This window comes from Vombatus ursinus, unplaced genomic scaffold (assembly GCF_900497805.2).
Source record: "Vombatus ursinus unplaced genomic scaffold, bare-nosed wombat genome assembly UNPS02014801.1, whole genome shotgun sequence".
NCBI classification, from domain to species: domain Eukaryota; kingdom Metazoa; phylum Chordata; class Mammalia; order Diprotodontia; family Vombatidae; genus Vombatus; species Vombatus ursinus.
In genome coordinates, this window is record NW_020954579.1 from 10,423,224 (window position 1) to 10,443,327 (window position 20,104).

The window sequence follows — 20,104 nt, forward strand, 5'->3', positions numbered from 1 at the left end:
ATCTGATGTCAGGAGCGAATACAGAAAGATCATCTTTTTTTTCTTTTTTTTTTTTTTTTTGGTTTGCTATGTTTCCACGTAGTTTAATCTGAGAAATTTCCAAATATGTCTCAGTGGAGTAACTACTACTCCTCACAGATTATTGTTTGTCCTTCATTCTCAAAGAGGACCAATGACATCAGGAAGGTGACGTCTTGACTTGCAAATGAATTGGATTTAAGTGAAGGAGGTCTGTGCAAAGTCACCAGCCTCACTCTCTCCTCCAGAGCCAGCAATATTGTAAGATAATCAGCTATGACTTAGCTATTCTCAGCAATGCAATGATCCAAGACAACTCTGAAGGACTTACGATGAAAAACGCTATACATCCCCTGAGAAAGAACTGATGGAGTCTGAATACAGATCGAAGCATACTTTTTTCTTTTCTTTATTTTTCTCAGGTTTTTATTTTGGTCTATGTTTTCTTTTACAACATGACTAATATGGAAATATGTTTTGCATGACTACACCTGTATAACCTATATCAAATTGCTTGCTTTCTCAATGGGGGGGTGGGAAGGGAGGGAGAGAATTTGGAATTCAATTTTCAAAATGAATGTTGAACATTGTTTTTATATGTAATTGGAGAAAAATAAAATACTAAATAAAAAAATTAAATTTCTCCCTGCTCTTGAATCCAAGGACCTGTGTGTTTGCAAGTATAATGTTTATGTCTCGTACTTAGCACAGTTCCTGGCACATAACAGATGATTAATAGAAATTTGTTGACTGGCTGACTGACTCAGAAGAGGAAAGGGTCCAGGCAGACAACAGACAACACAATCCAAGCTAATTCTAGGGATTTAGGATTTAGGTCTGTTGTAAAGCAGGCAGACAGGCAAGAAGCATTTATTAAGGGGTTACTATGTGCCAGACATTGTATTAAGCCTGAGGATAAAATATAAGTGAAAAGAAAGACAGTGTTTGCTCTCAAGGACCTTACATTCTAATGGAAGAAGACAATATATATAATAGGGAAGTGAAAGACAAGGCTGAGTTGGTGAGGTACTGGAACATGATGGTAAAGTTCAGAGAGTTTGAAGCAAAGTATGGAGGAGAGTGAAAGATGGCTATTCTGGGCCCATTCTCCCAAAATGGTGTCCCTGGGAGGAACTCATTAACAGGGGCCATAGGGGTAGATCAAGCAGGTAGGGGGTGAAGTAGATAGGCCTCAGACTAGCTGTGAGGCAATTCACTTAATCCCTGTTAGGGATATTCCAGAGTGAGAAGGCCCTGGTGCTGAAGGAAGATTCTTGAGTTGCTTTGAGACTTAGGAGCTATAAAGCAGAAGTATCTTCTTCTCAGGATGAAAACTGCCCTGGGACCCAGGCCTTGCTGATCCTCTTGGGGCCTGAACTCATTCTCAACTAATTCAGGAGAATTCTAACTTTTCCCCCATTCTTGGCCCAAATTTTATGTTCACTAATTTTTAAGCCTTATTCATCTCTTAAAATATTTTTAAAAATTAAAATTTATTTTTAATTAATAAGCATTTATTTTCTCTCCCTCTTACTTCCCATCCTTTCATTAAGAAAAAAAGAATAACAAGTCCTTTGTAACAAATATACATAATCCAGCAAAACATATTTTCTTGTTGGTCACCTCCAAAAAAATCTATATTTCTATATCTATGTTGATCTATTTGTATCTATCTATCTATCTATCTATCTATCTATTTCATTGTACATTTTGGTCCATCACTTCTTTGTCAGGTATTGGGAAGTATTCTTAATTTTTGGTCCTCTGGCTCAAACCATGGTTGATTGTTCTGTTGATTAGAATTCTTAAGCTCTTCAAAGCTGTTCATGTGTACAAGGTCATTATTGCAGAAATTTCTCTTCTGGCACTTCACTGTGACCCAGTTCATACAAATCTTCCCAGGTTTCTCTGAGGCCATCCCTGTCATCATTTCTTCTAGCACGATTTTTACCCCATTACAATTATGTGTAATTTGTTTAGCCATTCCCTAATTGATGAGTAATTAAAATCTTAATTTCCAGTTTCAGTGCCACCACAAAAAAAGCTACTATAAATACTTTTGTACATATGGGTCCTTTTCCTTTTTCTTTGATCTCTTTGGAGTAGTAGAGGTAATTTATTCATCCCTAACTTTGACCTGGGATAATAGTCCCAAGAAAACTCTGTGACCTAGAAGTTTAGGGACTATTATCCCAGGTCAAAGGAAGAAAAAGAGTGTGCTGAACTAAACTACTCTCCATTGAATGAGTAGCTTCCACTTTGGCTAAATTACTATATAGTTTAAGTTCCCTGGGTTTAAGGTAACCCTTTATTCTCAAATCTAAAAGTTCATGCTGTGAACTAGCAAGCTCCACCTTTCTACCTCCAAAATGAAAATAGCAACTTTCTGCTCAGAATCTCCCCTCACCACCATTTGGGATCAGCCTACTTGGTTCCTCTGAATTGAAATTACTGTTCCATTTACAATCCCAATTTCACTTTCAACTAATCAAGGGGTCTATTTTCATACTTTCCATATCCTACTTCCATTTTTAGCCACCAAGAAACCAATTCTTCCTCTTCTCAAGGAAGAGATTTCATAAAATTTATTATGGAATTGAACATGACCCCCATTTTGCCACCAGTATGCAAAGAAACATCCTCCCCCTAGTCCGACTGGTACCAACTAGGCCACTTTAGGCCTGGAGTCACGAAGACTCACATCCAGCTTCAGACACTTACTCTTAGCTGTGTGATCCTGGGCAAGTCACTTAACCTTTTTCTGTCTCAGTTGTCTCAGTGGTAAAATGGGGACAATAATAACATCTACCTCCCAGGGTTGCTGAGAGGATCAAATGATATAACATTTGTCAAGGGCTTAGCACATAGGAGATGCTTCATAAATGCTTATTCTCTTTCCTCCCCCCTAAGGCACTTAGCTCCCTGTGTCTTTCTGTTGTAGGACCCAGAGCGCTCACCTTGATGTGCTTAGAGACAGCTCTGCTCTTAGTGCCTTTGGTAGGGCCCTCTGCTCTCCCTCCTGCCCCCAAGGCTTTGTGGTGTTGAGACTCACCTGGAGATTCTAGACGGGGCTTTGCAACTAACTTTGACTTTTCAGTCTCAAGGGAATGACTTGCTTCTTGATAATAAGATAATAATAAGTTCCTGTTTCTGGCCTTAGTTTCACAAACAAGACAATGAGATGGTTGGACTAGAGGACCTTCGAGGTCCCTTTCAGCTCTGATATTTTTCTAGGAATAAAGAGAATAAACCCAGTAAGAGGTAGTGAACACTCACTAAGGCCCAATCAGTCAATCAACAAATATTTATATACGGTTTGCTACCTGAACGGCACTTAGGCATTTTGGGACAATGTTTAACCAGGTAATTGCCCTCCAGGAGTTTATAGTCTAGCTGAGGGGACAAACCTAATTAGCATGCGTCGAGCACGGAACAGTTCAGTACCAAGCTATCTTGTCCTAACTACAAATACAAGAGCACGATGAAGTCTCTATTAGTCCCTGAAGGTTTCTGTGGCAAAGGAACAAAGAATAATGAACCTAAATAGCTTGTGAACCAGCAAGGATTTATAAATGTCTTTTATTATTATTATAAGATTCTTGGGTGGCTTATTATTATAAGCTGTATTGGGGTGCGGGTGAGGGGAGGGCAAGAGTTGTATCATATTTTATCTTGGCATCTTCCTCCAGGCCTTTATAATTCCCTTCAGACAGTTGGAGGTTAAACATTTCTGAAATTGAATTGACTAACGGTCTCAATTCTCTGCTCCCCTTTGGCTGGGGCAATTCCAGCTCGGCTTCCTACCCCTTCCCGCCCCACTCTTCATGCTCTTTCCCGGGTGTGCTGAGCTGGTACTCCTTCGGGGACTAGGAGACGGAGGAAAGGGATGGGAGGTGAAACGGGACCAGAAGAAAGTATTTCCTTTCTCTGAGCTTCGGTTTCCTCCTCTCTAAAATGAGATTGGATTAGACGGACTAAGGAGAGTTGACCGCAGCCCCACGGTGATAAGAACAAGCCCCTTTCCGTCCCCCACCCTCCAAAAAATCCCTCCCCTTTTCCAGCAGGGGTCTAAAGTAGACTCCTCCCCCCGCCCACCCCCTCCATCCGTCCCCACCCTCCTGGAAACCGTAGGGGGCGGGAAAAAAGACTGCGGGGCGTCCTGCGCTTTGCACCCAACAGTAGGGGATCGTGGAGCAGAGCCCGGGTAGGAGAGACAAGAATGGGACTGCGGGAGCTCTGCTTGGCTCTGCTGGCGCTGGGGGCGCTGGTGGGCAGAGTCCAGGGTAAGTGACACCAGACCGGCCGCGGATTCCGAGGCTAACCCGGGTTTGGGAGACCTCAGCTCCCTGCCCGGAAAGTTTGCGCAGTCCGCGGGAGCTCAAGGAGTCCGCGTGGGACTTGTGCCCGCTCAGGCTCCGGATTCGAGTGATCTTGAGCTGTCCGGTCTTGTCCCCTGTGTGCAGCTTCTGCCTCTAACCCCTGCCCCAGTAGCGGGGTCCGTTGGGTGCCCGTCCTCGGTGCAGGGACTTCTGACTCAGCAGCTCATTGAGGATGTGTGGATCTTTGCGTGTTGTCTTCTTATTTGGGGTTTGCACTAGGAGCAGCTCATCTCGTGTGTGGCTCTCTCTCTCTCTCTCTCTCTCTCTCTCTCTCTGTCTGTGTCTGTGTCTGTGTCTGTGTCTCTGTCTCTGTCTCTCTCTCTGGATGGCTGTTGCTGTGATATGGGATGTTGGTAAGACTTTGCTTTCCCGGGTATCAGTGGATGCTGTGGGTTTGCGGCGCTGATGCTCAGGCAGAAGGCTAGTTAGAACTAGACAGCACAGGGCTGGGGTTCCGATTTCTTTAAGCAAGATCTGAGTTGGGAGCAGGGACCCTGATAGAGACAGGAGACCAGGAAAGGTGCTGCCATGGGGAACAAGATGTATAAGAGCCTCTAGCATTTTTTTTTTTTTTTTTAGCCCAGGCCTTCTGTCCCTAAATCTTGCTGCTGTGGATCTCAGGCTACTTGCTCTTTGGGCCACAAGCAGACAGTTCCATTTGTGTCGCCATCTGGGAGGCGAGCAGGGGCCTTTCTTGGGGTTTTTTACTTTCCTTCTCTTGATCCTCCCTGGATGAGATACAGTCTGGCTGATGAGTCCACAGGAATACACACAGCTGAGTTCCTGAGAGGTCATGGGCATCTTTTGAGGGGAGTGGAAAGTTACAGTGTTGGAGGGGGCTTCAGTTCCTACTTTCTGGGACTTTCCTTGTTAGGGAGGCTGAAAATACTGGTGTGGGTCAAAACAACCCAGAGCTATCTGAGTATTGCTCTCTGGGGGCTTTATTTTTATTTATTATGGGACTTACATGCTCAGGGTACCACAAAGTTGAATAATCAGCCAACAAAGATCTACAAGACAACAAAGATCAACAGACACTGGGGAGATAGGTAAGGAGTCTAACAGTCTAGTAGGGGATAAGACAAAAGCAGATAACTTGAACACACAATATTAGAGCTCATATTTATTAGGGAGTTAACACATAAAGTGCTGTGTGAAGACAGAGAGTGGGTATCATTACCCAAGAAGGCATCATAGCACAAGAGGAAGGCTGTTTGGAGGAGGCATTTGAGTTGTATTGCTGAGGCATTTGAGTTGTATTGCTGAGACTATTAGAAATTATAGCTGATATTTACATAGACGTTTTAAGGTTTGCAAAGCACTTTATTATTTGTAAATCTAAAAGATATAAATTTATTAATAAATCATTTATAAATACCATTCACTTTCCCACCTCTATTGCCCACCATATTACTGTCCCATAAAAATCAGGTAAGCAAAATGGCTAAATAGAGAATCTCAAAATTAATATGTCCAAAACAACTCATTTTCTTTCTCTTCAAAATCAACCCTTTTCCAAAGTTATCTGATTGTGTTGAAGATACCACCAACCTTCTGGTCATTCAGGTTTACCAAATATTTTGAATGTTCCCCTTCTCTCTATTTCTATTACTACCAGCCTAATTTATTATCTCTCCCCTGGACTGTTGCAATAGTCATCTAATTGGTCAAGCTGTCTCATGTATCTTCCCACTCCAGTTCATTGTTTCTACAGCTGCTAAGGTGATTTTCCGAAGGTTTAGGCATGACAATGTCACTCCACTGCTCAGTAAACTCCCCTGGCTTCCTATTACCTCCAGATCAACTATATGGTCCTTCGGCATTTAAAGTTCTCCACAATCTGACCCCTCCTCAGCTTTCCATTCTTCTTACACTCTATGCCCCTCTACACACTTTACAACTCAACTATGCTGTCCCATTTACTCTTTCTCACACCTAATAGTTCATCTTTGGTCTCTGTACCTTTGGACTGACTGTTCTCCAAGCCTCGAATGCTTTCTCCTTATATTGGCCTCTCAGAATCCCTGGCTTCCTTCAAGATGCAGCTCAAGCACCACTTTAATAGGTGTTCTTTCCTGGTCCCCACAGATGCTGGAGCCTTTGCTTCTAAGGTTCCCTTTTCCATTTACTCTGTGTGTATCTTGCATTTACCTATGTATGTACCTGGTGTCTCCATTCGAATGTAAGTTCCTTGAGAGCAGAAGCTAGTTTGTCTTTCTTTGTATCTGTATTGCTTCCTTCAGTGCTTAGCCCTGTGAGTGCTTAATAAATGCTTGACTAACTGACTCTATTGCCTTGGCATTATCTTGCCACCTCATTTTCCCTCACCGTATGCTTCTAATTAGTTGCCAAATCTTGTCATTTCTATCTGCACAATATCACTTCTGTTCATCTCTATTCCCAGGGCCGAGATGCTAGGCTCCCATCACCTCTTGCTTGGACTATTGCAATAGCCTCCTAATTATTGCTCCTGTCTCCTCTCTTCCCTCTTCATTCTATCTTCTACACAACTGCCACAGTGATATTCCCCAAATGGAAGACTGGCCATGTCACTATCCTACTCAGTAAATTCTAGTAGCTTCCTATTGCCTCTAAGATAAAATATAAACTCCTTTGTTTAGTCTGGAAGCCCGTAATAACGTGTCCCCAATTTAACTTTCCAGCCCTAGTATTCAATCCCACAGGTTACAGTCCAGCCAAATTTTCTGTTTCCCACATTTGACACTTCATTTCCCATCTCCTGAGCTGTCCTTCATGCCTGAAACACACTCCTATATCACCTCTACCTCTTAGAATCTCTTGCTTCCTTCAAAAGACTGTTTAAGGAACATTGTCACTTAAAGCCTTTCCTGATACCCACCCTGCTCCTAATGCCTTTATCCTGTAAATTTTATCTTCTTTTTATTATATATATATATGCATATATCTTGCATATAATTTTTTTTAATGCCTAAGTCTTCCTATCTCACCCAGAGTGGAAGTGTAGGGGCTGTTCACATGCCTAGTCCCATTCCAATTAACATGAGAATTCTGATTACGATTATCTCTTCCACACTGTGACTTGCCCCATTGAGGTTTCAATACATCACGCATCAGCATAAGAAATGAAATGGGAATTTTTTGGCAGAGTTTTTTGGAAGACTCAGATGACACGCAAAGGCCAGTAGATGACACAGAAAAAGTTTAGAAACCCAGAAATACGTAAAATATGTGGATAGTATTGTATAATATCCACATATTTTATATTTTAATACCATAATAATGCATTCTTCATCTCTAGTATGAAGGGAAAGCCAAAAATTTTTACACAGCCTTTCCAAATCTCAGGGCACTGTGCCCCAAACCCCAAAGATGTGGAAGGGATGACTGTAATTTCACTTCAGATCTGGGCCAGTTTGCTGCTCTTTAGGCATTATAATACCTCGGTCCCCTCCTGGAGCTCAGCATATTAATGCTGATAACTTAGTGTAGACACCCAATGGCTCAGCCTACCATAGCTTAGAAATGTCAGGCTCAAGAGATGCATCAACTTCAGTCTCTCCAGTAATACAGATTATAGGGTCCATTACCACATACTTATGTGCATGTCATCTTCCTCAGGAGACTATAAGATCCTTGAGGGCAAGGACTGTTTTATTTTTGTCTTTGTACCTCCATTGCCTAGTACAGTGCCGAGAACCTAGTCAGCACTTATTAATGATTTTTGATTGCTTGCTTTCTAGGTAAGCCTAAATCTTGGGCATGTGGAGCTGTTAAGAGCTCTGTTTGATATACAATCAGCTGTTGAAGGGTCCCTTTCTCATGAGTAGTGAGTAGAAAAATTCAGAGAGGCTTCTTTGGTGACCCATTTTTATGAATTTTTGGAGAATCCCGGTAGAGTACATAAAGGTTTCGTGGAAGGAGTTGCAAAGAGTGTGCTAGGCCATTTGCATCCTGTTCCTGGATCCTTAGCCTGTCAGAGGCTTAACTAAGTCAACTACTGCCATACCACTGATTGGAAGGCATTGGGATAGAGTGTCTTCCATTACAGAATAGATTCTCTGTGTGCTCAATATTGGGACCAGGTAATCTAATGTAGAATTGATCTTAGATTGAGGAGTAGCCATTTCCCTGACTCCAGGGTAGATCTGGGCTTTGGAAAGCCAGAGGTTCCTTAGAATATCTCCAATAGGGGTAGGCTGAGGTCCAGAGGTGTGCTGGTAAATGTTTAACAACCAGCTCTGAAAAAAAATGTACATTGTACTTTTAAGTATAACCTACATTATTAACATTTTCTCCATCATTTTCATAAGTCTAGACAACAAACCAATAAATCAAGCCCCAATTTATAGCATTTGCTAATTTCCAAGGCATAAATGTTCAAGCTGAAAATATAACAATGGCTCCCACACACCACTGGTTAGGTAGGCTCTGGTAAGCCACCCGAGGCCTGAGAGATCCTTGGACTTGGGATTTGTTATAGTCCCTACTCAGGTCAACCAAACAACTCAAACTAGTAGTAAAACAAGAACTGTTCTGATCTTTCTGGAATCCTGGGGATCAGAGGGGATTTAGGTCTGGCTTTGGTCTCCTAGAGATTCTGTCACCTTGTAGATCAAAGAAATCTGATCATATCTGGGGGATAGGAAGGAAAAGGGGTTAGGAAAGGGATGAGATACTTTAGTTGCATAGAAAATGAAGGATGAGATAGAACCTACTAGAATAAGAGAGGTCTGGTACAGGAATGTGGGGGTAAGGAGAGCTGGGAAGCAAAGTTTCATACCACATATGTAAAATGGAATAGTTTTTCGTAATTCAACAATTATTTTATAATCTATAATTATTAGCATTGTTGTTATAATCAGGGGGCAGCTAGGTGATGCAGTTGGTAGAGCACCTGGCCTGAAGTCAGGAAGACTCATCTTCCTGAGTTCAAATCTGGCCTCAGACACTTACTAGCTGTGTGACCTTGGGCCCTTCACCCTGTTTGCCTCAGTTTCCTCATCTGTAAAAAGAGCTGGAGAAGGAAATGGCAAAGCCCTCCAATATCTCTGCCAAGAAAACTCCAAATGGGGTCACAAAGAGTTGGATGTGACTGAAACGACGGAACAACAACAATAAAGAGAGCTCACATTTCTGTAGCGAGCATTAAGTCTCTTGAGAATCATAAATAGACTGAGAGATGGAAAAGCGCTTAGAAGTCATCAAGTCTCATTCTCTCTGCTTGCAATCAAGAAAACCGAGCTCTAGAGTGACTTGTTCAACATCATGTAAAGCAATAAATGGTAAACTTAAGACTCATGCCCAGTTCCCCTGCCTTCAAATCTATCACTCTTTCCACTATACCACATGGATTTGGAGTTTAAGGATCCAGGTTCAAATCCCATCTCTGCCATTTACTGTTCATGCGACCTTGGACAAGTCATTTAACTTCCCTGGGCTTCGAATGCCTTGTCTATATAACAAGGGTGATGGACTAGATGGCCTCTAAGCTCCTTATCCAAGGACAGAGGTAGGACAAGCGTTGTGCTGTTATTCTTGATTACTGTTCAGTCATTTCAGTCATGTTTGTCATTTCTTATAGCACAGTAATATTCTATTACATTCACATGCCACAATTTGTTTATCCATTGCCCAGTTGATGGATATCTACTTGGCTTCAAGTTTTTTAGCTACCACAAAAGGTGCTGATGTAAATATCTGGGCATATATGGAGCCTTTCTTTTTGTTAGTAACTTCCTTGGGGTATAAGCCAGCCGTGGAATCTCTGGGTCAAAGGGTGTGGACATTTTAGCTACTTCCATAAGTCCAAGTTGCTTTCCAGAGTGGTTGTATTAATCCACAGCTCTACCAATAATGCTAATAGTGCATCGGGTATGTCTTTCCATTCCCATTTTTGGTTATCTTTGCCAATTGGCTGGATGTGAGGCAAAACATCAGAGTTAGACAACATGAGTCTTAAAGGATCTCTCAAATCAATGGGAAAATAAGTTTATATTTGCTATTACCTGATTTACATGGAATTTTTCATGAACCTTGCTTATTCTTGTGAAACAGAGGAGCATTTCTGCTTGGTTATTCAACTCTAGACATCCTAGGGAGAGATAATGCATCCTAAATATGTCAGAGAGTATTTCCCCAAAGAAGACGGTGTCTAGATTAGAACTGTGGGCTTTCCAGGCACCAAGCATTGGTATAATTCCTGAGGTCACTATGAAGGTCATCACCTCTCCCTTCTGGGGATGTGACAGGCAAGGGTGGTAGTCTTTCTCTTCTCCAGCCTGTGAGAAGGGAATGTCCCTGGGGACAGATGTCAAAGAACAGTGTGAAAGAATGAGTAGAAGAGGAAGTCTGATGATGCCTTTGGACTTTTCCAATTGAAATTCCCTCCTCTCTAACCCCTCACCCCATCCAGGGCCTCCAGTTATCACCCATCCTCAGCCGTGCTTATCCTCTTGCCCTTATTTTCAGGAAAAGCCAGGAAGAGCACCCGCAAGAACCACAGCTCATGAATCAGCAGACAGATAATTATCAAGGGGAAAGAGAGTGGACAGTTTCTGGGATAAGCCATTCAAACCTCCCCTCTGCCCACAGAGCTGGTGTGGTTTTTCATCCCGTCTTCCTTCTTTTGAAACTTGGCCAGCTCCCTCACTGAGCAGATGGCTGTAGTGGAGGTCAAGACACCGGGGGCAAAGGAGGTAGACTGGGAAATGACACAGTTGGACTCTTCTAACTTTACCATGCCAGCCAAGTTTGTTTCAGGTTCCTAAGTGAAATTTTGGGAAAAAGAAACCTACCTCTTCCTTTCATCATACTTCTATAAATATCCTCATCATACACCACTCCTCCCCCCTGTACTTTTTTTTTTTTTTTTTTTTTTTTAGGCAATTGAGGTTAACTGACTTGCCCACAGTTAGTAAGCATCTGAGGCTGGATTTGAACTCAGGTCCTCCTGCCTCCAGGGCTGGTGCTGTATCTACTGTGACATCTAGCTGTCTCCTTTAATGCATCCTGGAGCTAGTGGTCCCCGAGAGACAGTATGGTATAGTGGAAAGAATACTGAAAGATCTGGATTTGAATATGAGTTTAGCTGCTTAACACTTGTGTGCCTTTGGCCAAACCATTTAACCCCTCTCAGTTTCCTCATTTGTAAAATGATGGGGTTGAATTAAATAATCTTAAAAGTCTCTTTAAGCTCTAAATCCTGTGATCCATTATTAGATTTTAAATGCCATGAAGTCGGGAACCATGTCTGTTTTAAAATTTGCATCTCCTCAGTTCCTCTCACAGCACTCTGTACACAATAGGCCCTTAACAAATATTCATTGGTGAATTGTTACATCGTGTGGAACAGAGGCGTCAGACCTGAGGAGGGCACTACCAAAGCCAAACCAAGTTAAAATGTAATTGGGAAATGTTTAACAAAATAAATAAAATACAGGATAACACAGATAATGTTAATTTGCAGCTTATAAAGTCAATATACATCCCCTAGGGATCTATTTGATACTACTTAGTAAAAGATGGTGGGGCAGCTAGGTGGCACAGTAGATAAAGTGCTGGCCCTAGAATCAGGAGGACCTGAGTTCAAATTTGGCCTCCTACACTTACCAGTTGTGTGACCCTGGGCAAGTCACTTCACCCCGTTTGCCTCAGTTTCTTCATCGGTAAAATGAGCTAGAGAAGGACGTGGCAAAACCACTCTAGTATCTTTTCCAAGAAGACCCCAAATGAGGTCATGAAAAATCAGACACAACTCAACAACAGGAAGTAGAACATGGTGAAGAAGATAGAAAAGGCCCTGGATTTGAGTCAGGGCACCTTGATTCTTTTCTTGACTCCACAATTTACTATCTGTGTGACGTTGGGCATTTAATCTTTTGACCTCTCTGGCTTCAGTTACCTCATCCACAAAATGAGGAGGTTGGCCTACTTGGTCCCTTGGGTTCCTTCCAGCTTTAAATCTATCATCCATCCAGTGCCATTCTGGCCTCTTAAAATGGGGAATTTGCATCTCTGTTACCCATGATTCAATCTTATTTCAAGATGTTTTGCGTGTAGTAAAGAAAATCTTGACCATCAAGGTGACCAATCCATTGGACTGATCTGTTGAAACCATCTGGCCTGGGTAGTTTGGACTTTTACTTGACTAAAGGCAAGTGTCTATACTAGACCTCTCTTGAGGTCCACCTTCGGGCCTAAGATTCCCAGGTGGGCCGATGCATTTGGGCTATTAACAAGCTGTTTAATAGGTTTTCAAGTGCTAAACAGCTAGAGATTTAAGTGTATTGAAGACAGACTCACATGCTCTCTTTTCCTGGGAACAATTAGGAGTTAATGGTGAAAGGCAGTGAGTCACATTCTTCTGGGCCAGATGCTTCTAAGGAAAAAAAGAATGTGATATTTTGAGACTGTTAAGTTTCTTAAAAAAATAAATAAATTTGGCTCTGAGAGCCCCATTTTCAAGTGCATGCCTAGACAAAAAGGGAGGCAGAATGGATTGCTTCTGACAAAATTGCCATACATAAAATAGACGTGAAATCAGGTCAGGAGGTGAAATAGCTGCAGAAATGAAGAGCCGGGTTTGGAGGGAGGTCATCAGCAGGACAAGGCTAGGTTAGGGGAAACCCTGGAAGAACTGCCCAGGACTTGGTGCTGACTTAGATGTTGTTTTGTAACTATATCAGTGACTTCTTTGTTCACTAAAGACTTTCTCTCATGGAGATCTGAATGGATCAAACCTAGGTGTAAAAGCTCTGTCTATTCTTTGAGAGGGGCAGCTAGGTGGCACAGTGGATAGAGCTCTGGCTTTGGAGTCACGAGGACCTGAGTTCATATCTAGCCTCAGATACTTGACACTTACTAGCTGTGTGACCCTGGGCAAGTCACTTAACCCCTACTGCCTCACCAAAAAGCAAAAAAAGAAAATAATAAAATATTCTTTGAGGACTTGTCTTATAAGTTTTCAAAGGACTGGTCATTACCAGTCCTTCAAAGGACTTCAGCCACACCAACCCACATATATCCTTGACAAAGGTGGGGGCTTGTGATCTGCACAGTCAGAAGGGAGGAAATAGTGAGTCTTTAGAAAAGTTAAAGTATTTATTGGAACCTAACATGGCGTAGTGGATATAGTCAGGAAGACTCTTCTTCCTGAGTTTAAATCTAGCTTCAGACGCTTAATAGCTTTGTGACCTTGGACAAGTCACTCAACCCCGTTTGCCTCCATTTCCTCATCTATAAAATGAGCTGGAGAAGGAAATAGCAAACCACTCTAGTACTAAACCTCAAATGGGGTCACAAAGAGTTAAACATGACTGAAAAACAACATCTGATGATCAGGATTCCCTAAAAACCAGTCACATTGAGCTATGCTGAAGCATGTAAATAGCTCAGGCAGAAGTGTGGGACAAATATTGATGACACTTTGCACCACTTTAGGAAGATTGGAATTCATAGCATCCTAAGCTATTTGAAAGAAGTAACCACAATGCTGCAGAACCATAATTAGGCCAAGGGCAACAAGGACTTTGTGGCAAAAAGCTAAAATTTTAGAGGGCAGAGACAGCACCGTCCCAGGGCTTGCTTGCACCCTCTCAAAGCTGGGCAAACTTGTTCTTGTTATTAACTATTTTTGTGAGGCAATTGGGGTTAAGTGACTTTTCCAGGGTCACACAGCTAGTAAGTGTTGTATCTGAGGCTGGATTTGAACTCAGGTCCTCCTGACTCCAGGACCGGTGCTCTGGCTGCCCCTCATTGTTAAGTTTTCACAGTCACTTTCACCAGAGTGGACCTGAAAGAGATATTAAAAACTATCTAATCCAGAATTATCATTTTATCAAGGAGGAAACTGAGGCCTAGACAAGATTTGCTTAAACTCATATAGATAGTAAGTAGAAAAGCCAGGATTCAAACCTATGTCCTCTGACCACCTCCCTCTACTCACAATGCCACTGAATTTGTCCTATAGCACTATATTACCTTGTTTCATTTCTTTTTTTTACATTTAATTTTTATTTTACCTTTTCTCAAGTACATGTAAATAAAAGTTTTTAACATTCTTTTTTTATATCCATGTTCTTTCCCTCCTTCTCCTTCCCCCTCCATGAGAAGGCAAGCAATTTGATATAGATTATATATGTGCAGTCATGTAATACATTTCCCTATTAGCTATGTTCATTGCTTTGTTTCTTTAAAAAAAAATAATAGAAAAGAAAAATGAAAGAAATTAAAGGTGATAAGGACCATGACAATTTCTGGCCATACTGAAAACAATAGACACTATAGACCAAACACTTAACACTTACTAGCTATGTGATGCTGGGCAAGTCACTTAATCCCAATTGCCTAAAAAAAACCAACCCAATAGACACCATATAGATGCTTATTCCCTTCCCCCAAAGCTTTTTTTTAGGAGGGCGAGACAATTGGGGTTAAGTGACTTGCCCAGGGTCACATAGCTATTAAGTGTCAATGTCAAATGTCTGGTCTGAGACCAGATTTGAACTCAGGTCCTCCTGACTCCAGGGCCAGTGCTCTATTCACTGCACCATCTAGCTGCCTTGCCCCCAAAACATTTTGCACGATAGTGTGCCTCCCTGGTCACCACTTACCTTTGTATGTTATTTCTCCCATTAGGCAGTAAGCACCTAGCAGGTAACATAGTCTCTGAGGTTTTTATATGTAGCCCTGCCTGACACTTAATACAGTGCTTGTCACATAATATGTTCTTAATGAATACTTATTCATTCATTTCTAATAAACCATCCCTTTTAACATTTTTTTTTTTTGGTGAGGCAGTCAGGGTTAAGTGACTTGCCCAGGGTCACACAGCTAGTGAGTGTCATGTGTCTGAGGCCGGATTTGAACTCAGATCATCCTGACTCCAGGGACAGTGTTCTATCCACTGCTCCACTTAGCTGCCCCTGTAATAAAAGAAAAAAAAACAGTTCATCAAAACCAAGTAGCCCACCCGTACTTTCTGACAGTATATGCTTTGTAATTTCTGCCCCCTTCTCCAAAGAAGGGAGGAGTCCGTGCTTTTCTGTCAGGGTTATGTATGGTTATTATCATTACTCAGCATTAAGTTTTATTTATTATCCTTTCCATTTATGTTTTTAAACCTAATTGGTTACACATGTCACTTGACTGTATACCATTGTTCTCTCCAATTTAATTTATGCAAGGGTATATAGAGTTTCTTCTTTCTGCTTACTTTCTTCTGTCAGTTCATATAAATCTTCCCACGTTTCTTTGGGTTCCTCACATTCATCATTTCTTATGGCAGTCATTTTTCATTACATTCACGTACCATGATATATTTAGCGATTCCTCAATCTGATTGGTATTTACTTTGCTCCAGTTCTTTGCACAAAAGTGCTGCTATGAACATTTTGGTGTTTATGAGGCAGCTAGGTAGGCAGCTACAGGGAAGAGAGTGCCAGGCCTAGAGTCAGACAGACCTGAGTTCAAATCCAGCCTCAAACACTTACTAGCTGTGTGATCTTGGGGCAGATCATGTAACCTCTGTTTGCCTCACTTTCCTGAATTGTAAAGTAGGGTCAAAAATAGTATCTACTGGGGGCAGCTAGGTGGCGCAGTGGATAGAGCACCAGCCCTGGATGCAGGAGGAACTGCGTTCAAATATGGCCTCAGACACATAACACTTACTAGCTGTGTGACCCTGGGCAAGTCACTTAACTCCATTGCCTACCCCCCACCCCCCAAAAAATAGCATCTACCTCTCAGGGCTGTTGTGAGGATCAAATGAGATGATGATATTTATAAAGTATTTAACACAGTGCCTGGCACAGAGTAGGAACTATATGAATACTAGCTATGGTTTTTTATTATTTATTTTTATTCTCAGCCTTCCTAGGGGACATGCCTAGGAGTAAGGTCTCTAAATCAGAGAGTATGAGTCTGCCTTTACTGCCAGCTGTTTTCCTTTGAGATGGGGAGGGAAGAAGTCCAATCAAGCCACCAATAGGTATCTAATTGTTGTTGTCCTCGGGTTGCTTCTGATGTATCAGACTGAATCTTCCAAAGTGGTCCAATTGTTCTAATTTACACTGCATATTTCCACTGATCATCCAATGATCATATCTCACATGATTATAACTCTGAATAGCGTGGATTTGAACCCATGTGACCACTTCAGGGGATGAACTTTCTTCTTCCACATCAAGATTCTAAGTGACCTACACTTCCTGAGGGAATTAGGAGGAAGCTTGAAGCCTTGCAGTTTTCATTCTCTGAATCTCCAGACCTTACCATTTGCCCTCCTGCTGAGCCCTAAACACTGCCCTAAGGGCCTTAGCATCTGCCCTGTATCTGTGTCTGAATCCCAAGGATACCCAAGCTGTGCTGTCCATCTTGCTGCAGAATCTTCTATATGTGTTCTCTCCCCCGTTAGGGAGTGATCTCAGTGACAGCAGAAATTTTCTTACTTTTCTATTTGCAACCCCATTGCTTAGCTCGGGGCTTAGCACACAGTATGTACTTAATTAATACTTATTTATTCAACAAATAAAATTTACACTGGATGAGAACGCATAGATGGGTTGATTAAAGAAGTATTTACATCAAGAATCATGGAGTCTCAGCCAGGTGGTGCAGTGGATAGCGCGCTGGCCCTAGAGTCAGGAAGACTTGAGTTCAAATCCACCCTCAGATACTCACTAGCTGTGTGACTTTAGGCAAGTCACTTAACCTCTGTTTGCCTTGCTTTCCTCATCTGTAAAATGGGGATAATAATAACACCTGCCTCCTCCCAAGGTTATTGTAAATATCAAATGAGGTAATATTTGTAAAGTGCCTGGTACGTAGTAACTGGTAGCTGTATTATCAATTGGAAGGGACCTCAGAGGCCAACCTGTATCTGACTGACCATCCCCTCTGCTGCACTCAGCTAGTGTTCATACAGCTTTTGCAGGAAATCTTCTTATGGAGGAAACCAGCTACCTCCCAAGATAGCCTATTTCCCTTTTGGACCTTCCTAATCATTATGAAGATTTTCCTTACCCTAAGCTGAAACCTGCTTCTCTTCAAGTTCTAGCCCTTGTTCCTAATTCTACCCTTTGGGGACAAGCCTAGGAAACAAGAATGAGTATGATTCTGGTCACCTGGGAGATCCACAGTGGAAGAAGCGTCATGTAGTTCAAATAACCCTGGACCGGGGGTCAGAAGACACCTACTTTCGGTTCCTTCACTACTCACTAGTTTGTGTGATCATGGAAAGTTATCTAATCTCTCTGAGCCTCAGACTTCTCATCTATAAAATATCTTTCCTACTGAGGAAAATAAGACCCAAAGGTCAGTTAATAGCTGTCAGATTTTGTGCCAAAGATGGCTCATCCTCAGCGCTGGCTCATTGGGCCAAGAGATTATAATGGAAAATCATTCATGTCCTGACCTATCATTCATCTCCACAGGAAGTGACCTGTGCAGGGTCAGTGGCTGAGCTGGGATCCAATCCAAGACTTGGGCCAGCTGCTTTCCTGGTCTCCTCTCTGGCAAATGACAACAAAGATTACTGTTGTATTGCAGTGTAATCATTAAAAAAAAAACTGCATCACTTTCCCTTAAATGACTTCCAGTCCCAACTTGGCTCAACTACAGGGAATACACTGTAGATGATGGTGAGCATGTCCTATCGTAGGAGGGCTGACTTCTTACCTCCTGTCGTACTGGGACAATGCATCTTGCAAAATGTCCTTCATTTCTGCATTTTTGTCTCATGCTGGATCCCTTCCTTCTCCTTCTTTTCCTCTTTGTCTTGTGTCTTCCCCACTCCCACTGTTACTTTCCATCCTTGGTAAGTCATTTATGTTTGATCAGCCACAGCCGTTATATTTGGAAATACTTTTCAGTAATATTGTTTGGATCATCCAGTCCCTCTCACCTTATCGGTCCTCTCTTCCTTGCTGAAGTCTGTTTCCTCTCTGGCTTTACGTACTTTCCTAGGCTAGACTTCTTCATCTCAAAACTTGTGATCCAGATGAGAAATCTGATGCTTCTACCTTGGGAGAAGCCAGTCAATTAAACATTTGTTAAGTGCCATTATATACCAGGCATTGTTTTTTGTTGTTGTTGTTGTTTTTTTTTTTTGGTCAGGCAATGGGGTTAAGTGACTTGCCCAGGGTCACACAGATAGTAAGTGTTATGTTTCTGAGGCCGGATTTGAACTCAGGTCCTCCTGAATCCAAGGCCGGTGCTCTTTCCACTGCACCACCTAGCTGCCCCATATGTACAGGCATTGTGCTAAGCTCTGGGGATATAAAAAAAGATAAAGACCATCCCTGCATTCTAGGATTTCTCAGTCTAGTGGCAAACACAGCATATAAACAACTATGTGCCGACAAGCTATATACAGGATGAATTGGAAATAATCAGCAGAGAGAAGACACCAGACTTAAGGGGAATCAGAAAGGGCTTCCTATAGAAGTGGAATTTTAAGGAAGCAGGGATTCCCTCACCTTTTTTCCAGGGTCTATCTTGAAAACCTCCTCTATAACTTTGTGATACTGAAAAGGAAAAATTCAACTCTCTTGGATCATAGACACAGAACAGCCCCTGGGGTTTGGGATTCTCCGGAAGAGGGTTTAACCCCATCTTGCTTCTTTTCCTGGGGCTGAATTGTCAAAGGAGAGGGGGACTATCCGAAGGAAAAGGGCTTTAAGTTGTTCATTCAAATGAGGTCCCTGGGAAGAAGTGCCAGTCTTTGACAGGGGCGAGGCCGGGCCCTAGGGCGCAAGAGGAGAGATGTGAATGGGTGGAACTGGGAAACAAAGCCTTCCACACATTTTAGAGAAGGAAATCTCAGAGGGGACAGCTTATTGAATCATCATGGGCTCCAGCCCAGAGATTCTTCATGAATTAACAGTTCTCAGCTGAAAGAGAAAGCAAGTCTTAGGCTTTTAAAGATGCTCACTTCTACCTTCTCGGAATCAGAGCAGGGTCTGGAGAGGCCTAGTTAAGATACTCTTAATAATAATAAATAATATCTAACATTTATATAGTGATTTAAGATTTGCAAAATATTTTACATATATTATCTCTCTTGATCCTTATAACAACCCAGTGAAATAAGCACCATTTGTATTATTTCCATTTTCCCAGATGGATAAACTGAAACTGAAATAGGTTAAATGATGAGCTGGTGAGTGTCAGAGGTGGAATCTGAATTCAGGGCTTCTTAACTCGAGGTTCAAAAGCCTGATACACAGCACCTTTGTCTTAGTGCCAGAACTTTCAGGGTAAAATGAAGGCGAACATTTAGTGTTCTTTTAGTGACATAAAGTAAATTTATGATTAGTTTTAAGAGAGTGGAGTGTCCTGAGGAATCACTGGCATAACTCCCCGAAGACTGAGTTCTATTGGACTAAGCCAATCTCAAGAAATCTGCCTGAAATCAATAAGCTCAAAAGATTGGGGGAAATGGTTGCTCATGCTTATCTTGAAAGTGGTCAGTCCAAGCTGACTGAATAGTAACTTTTAGTAGGAATTTTGGCCTCACCCGTTGTGCCCCCATCCCTTCGTAAGTACTGCCACATCCTCCCGATGTATTCCCAGACACAGGTTTCCATAAAAACTTCCACTGAGGGAGTAGGAAAGGAGGCAGGGGCCTCAGCTAGGTTTAGCCCAAGCCGGTCTTTCTGTGCCCTGTGCCTGGCGACAAGGAGTGGGTGGAAGTGTTTATTTCCACAGCTGGCTAAAGGTAGAGTGGG

At 42.1% G+C, this 20,104-nt stretch overlaps 1 protein-coding gene across 1 annotated transcript in view; it reads left to right on the forward strand.

Moving 5' to 3' along the window:
* Positions 1-4,230: 4,230 nt before the first annotated feature.
* The window catches only part of ITGB3 (integrin subunit beta 3), a 79,846-nt gene continuing 63,972 nt past the window's right edge, over positions 4,231-20,104 (forward strand). The window contains exon 1 of the mRNA XM_027873062.1: positions 4,231-4,301. Within this exon, the coding sequence (XP_027728863.1) occupies positions 4,238-4,301 (64 nt within the window). The 5' untranslated portion in view covers positions 4,231-4,237. The remainder of the gene's footprint in view (positions 4,302-20,104) is intronic.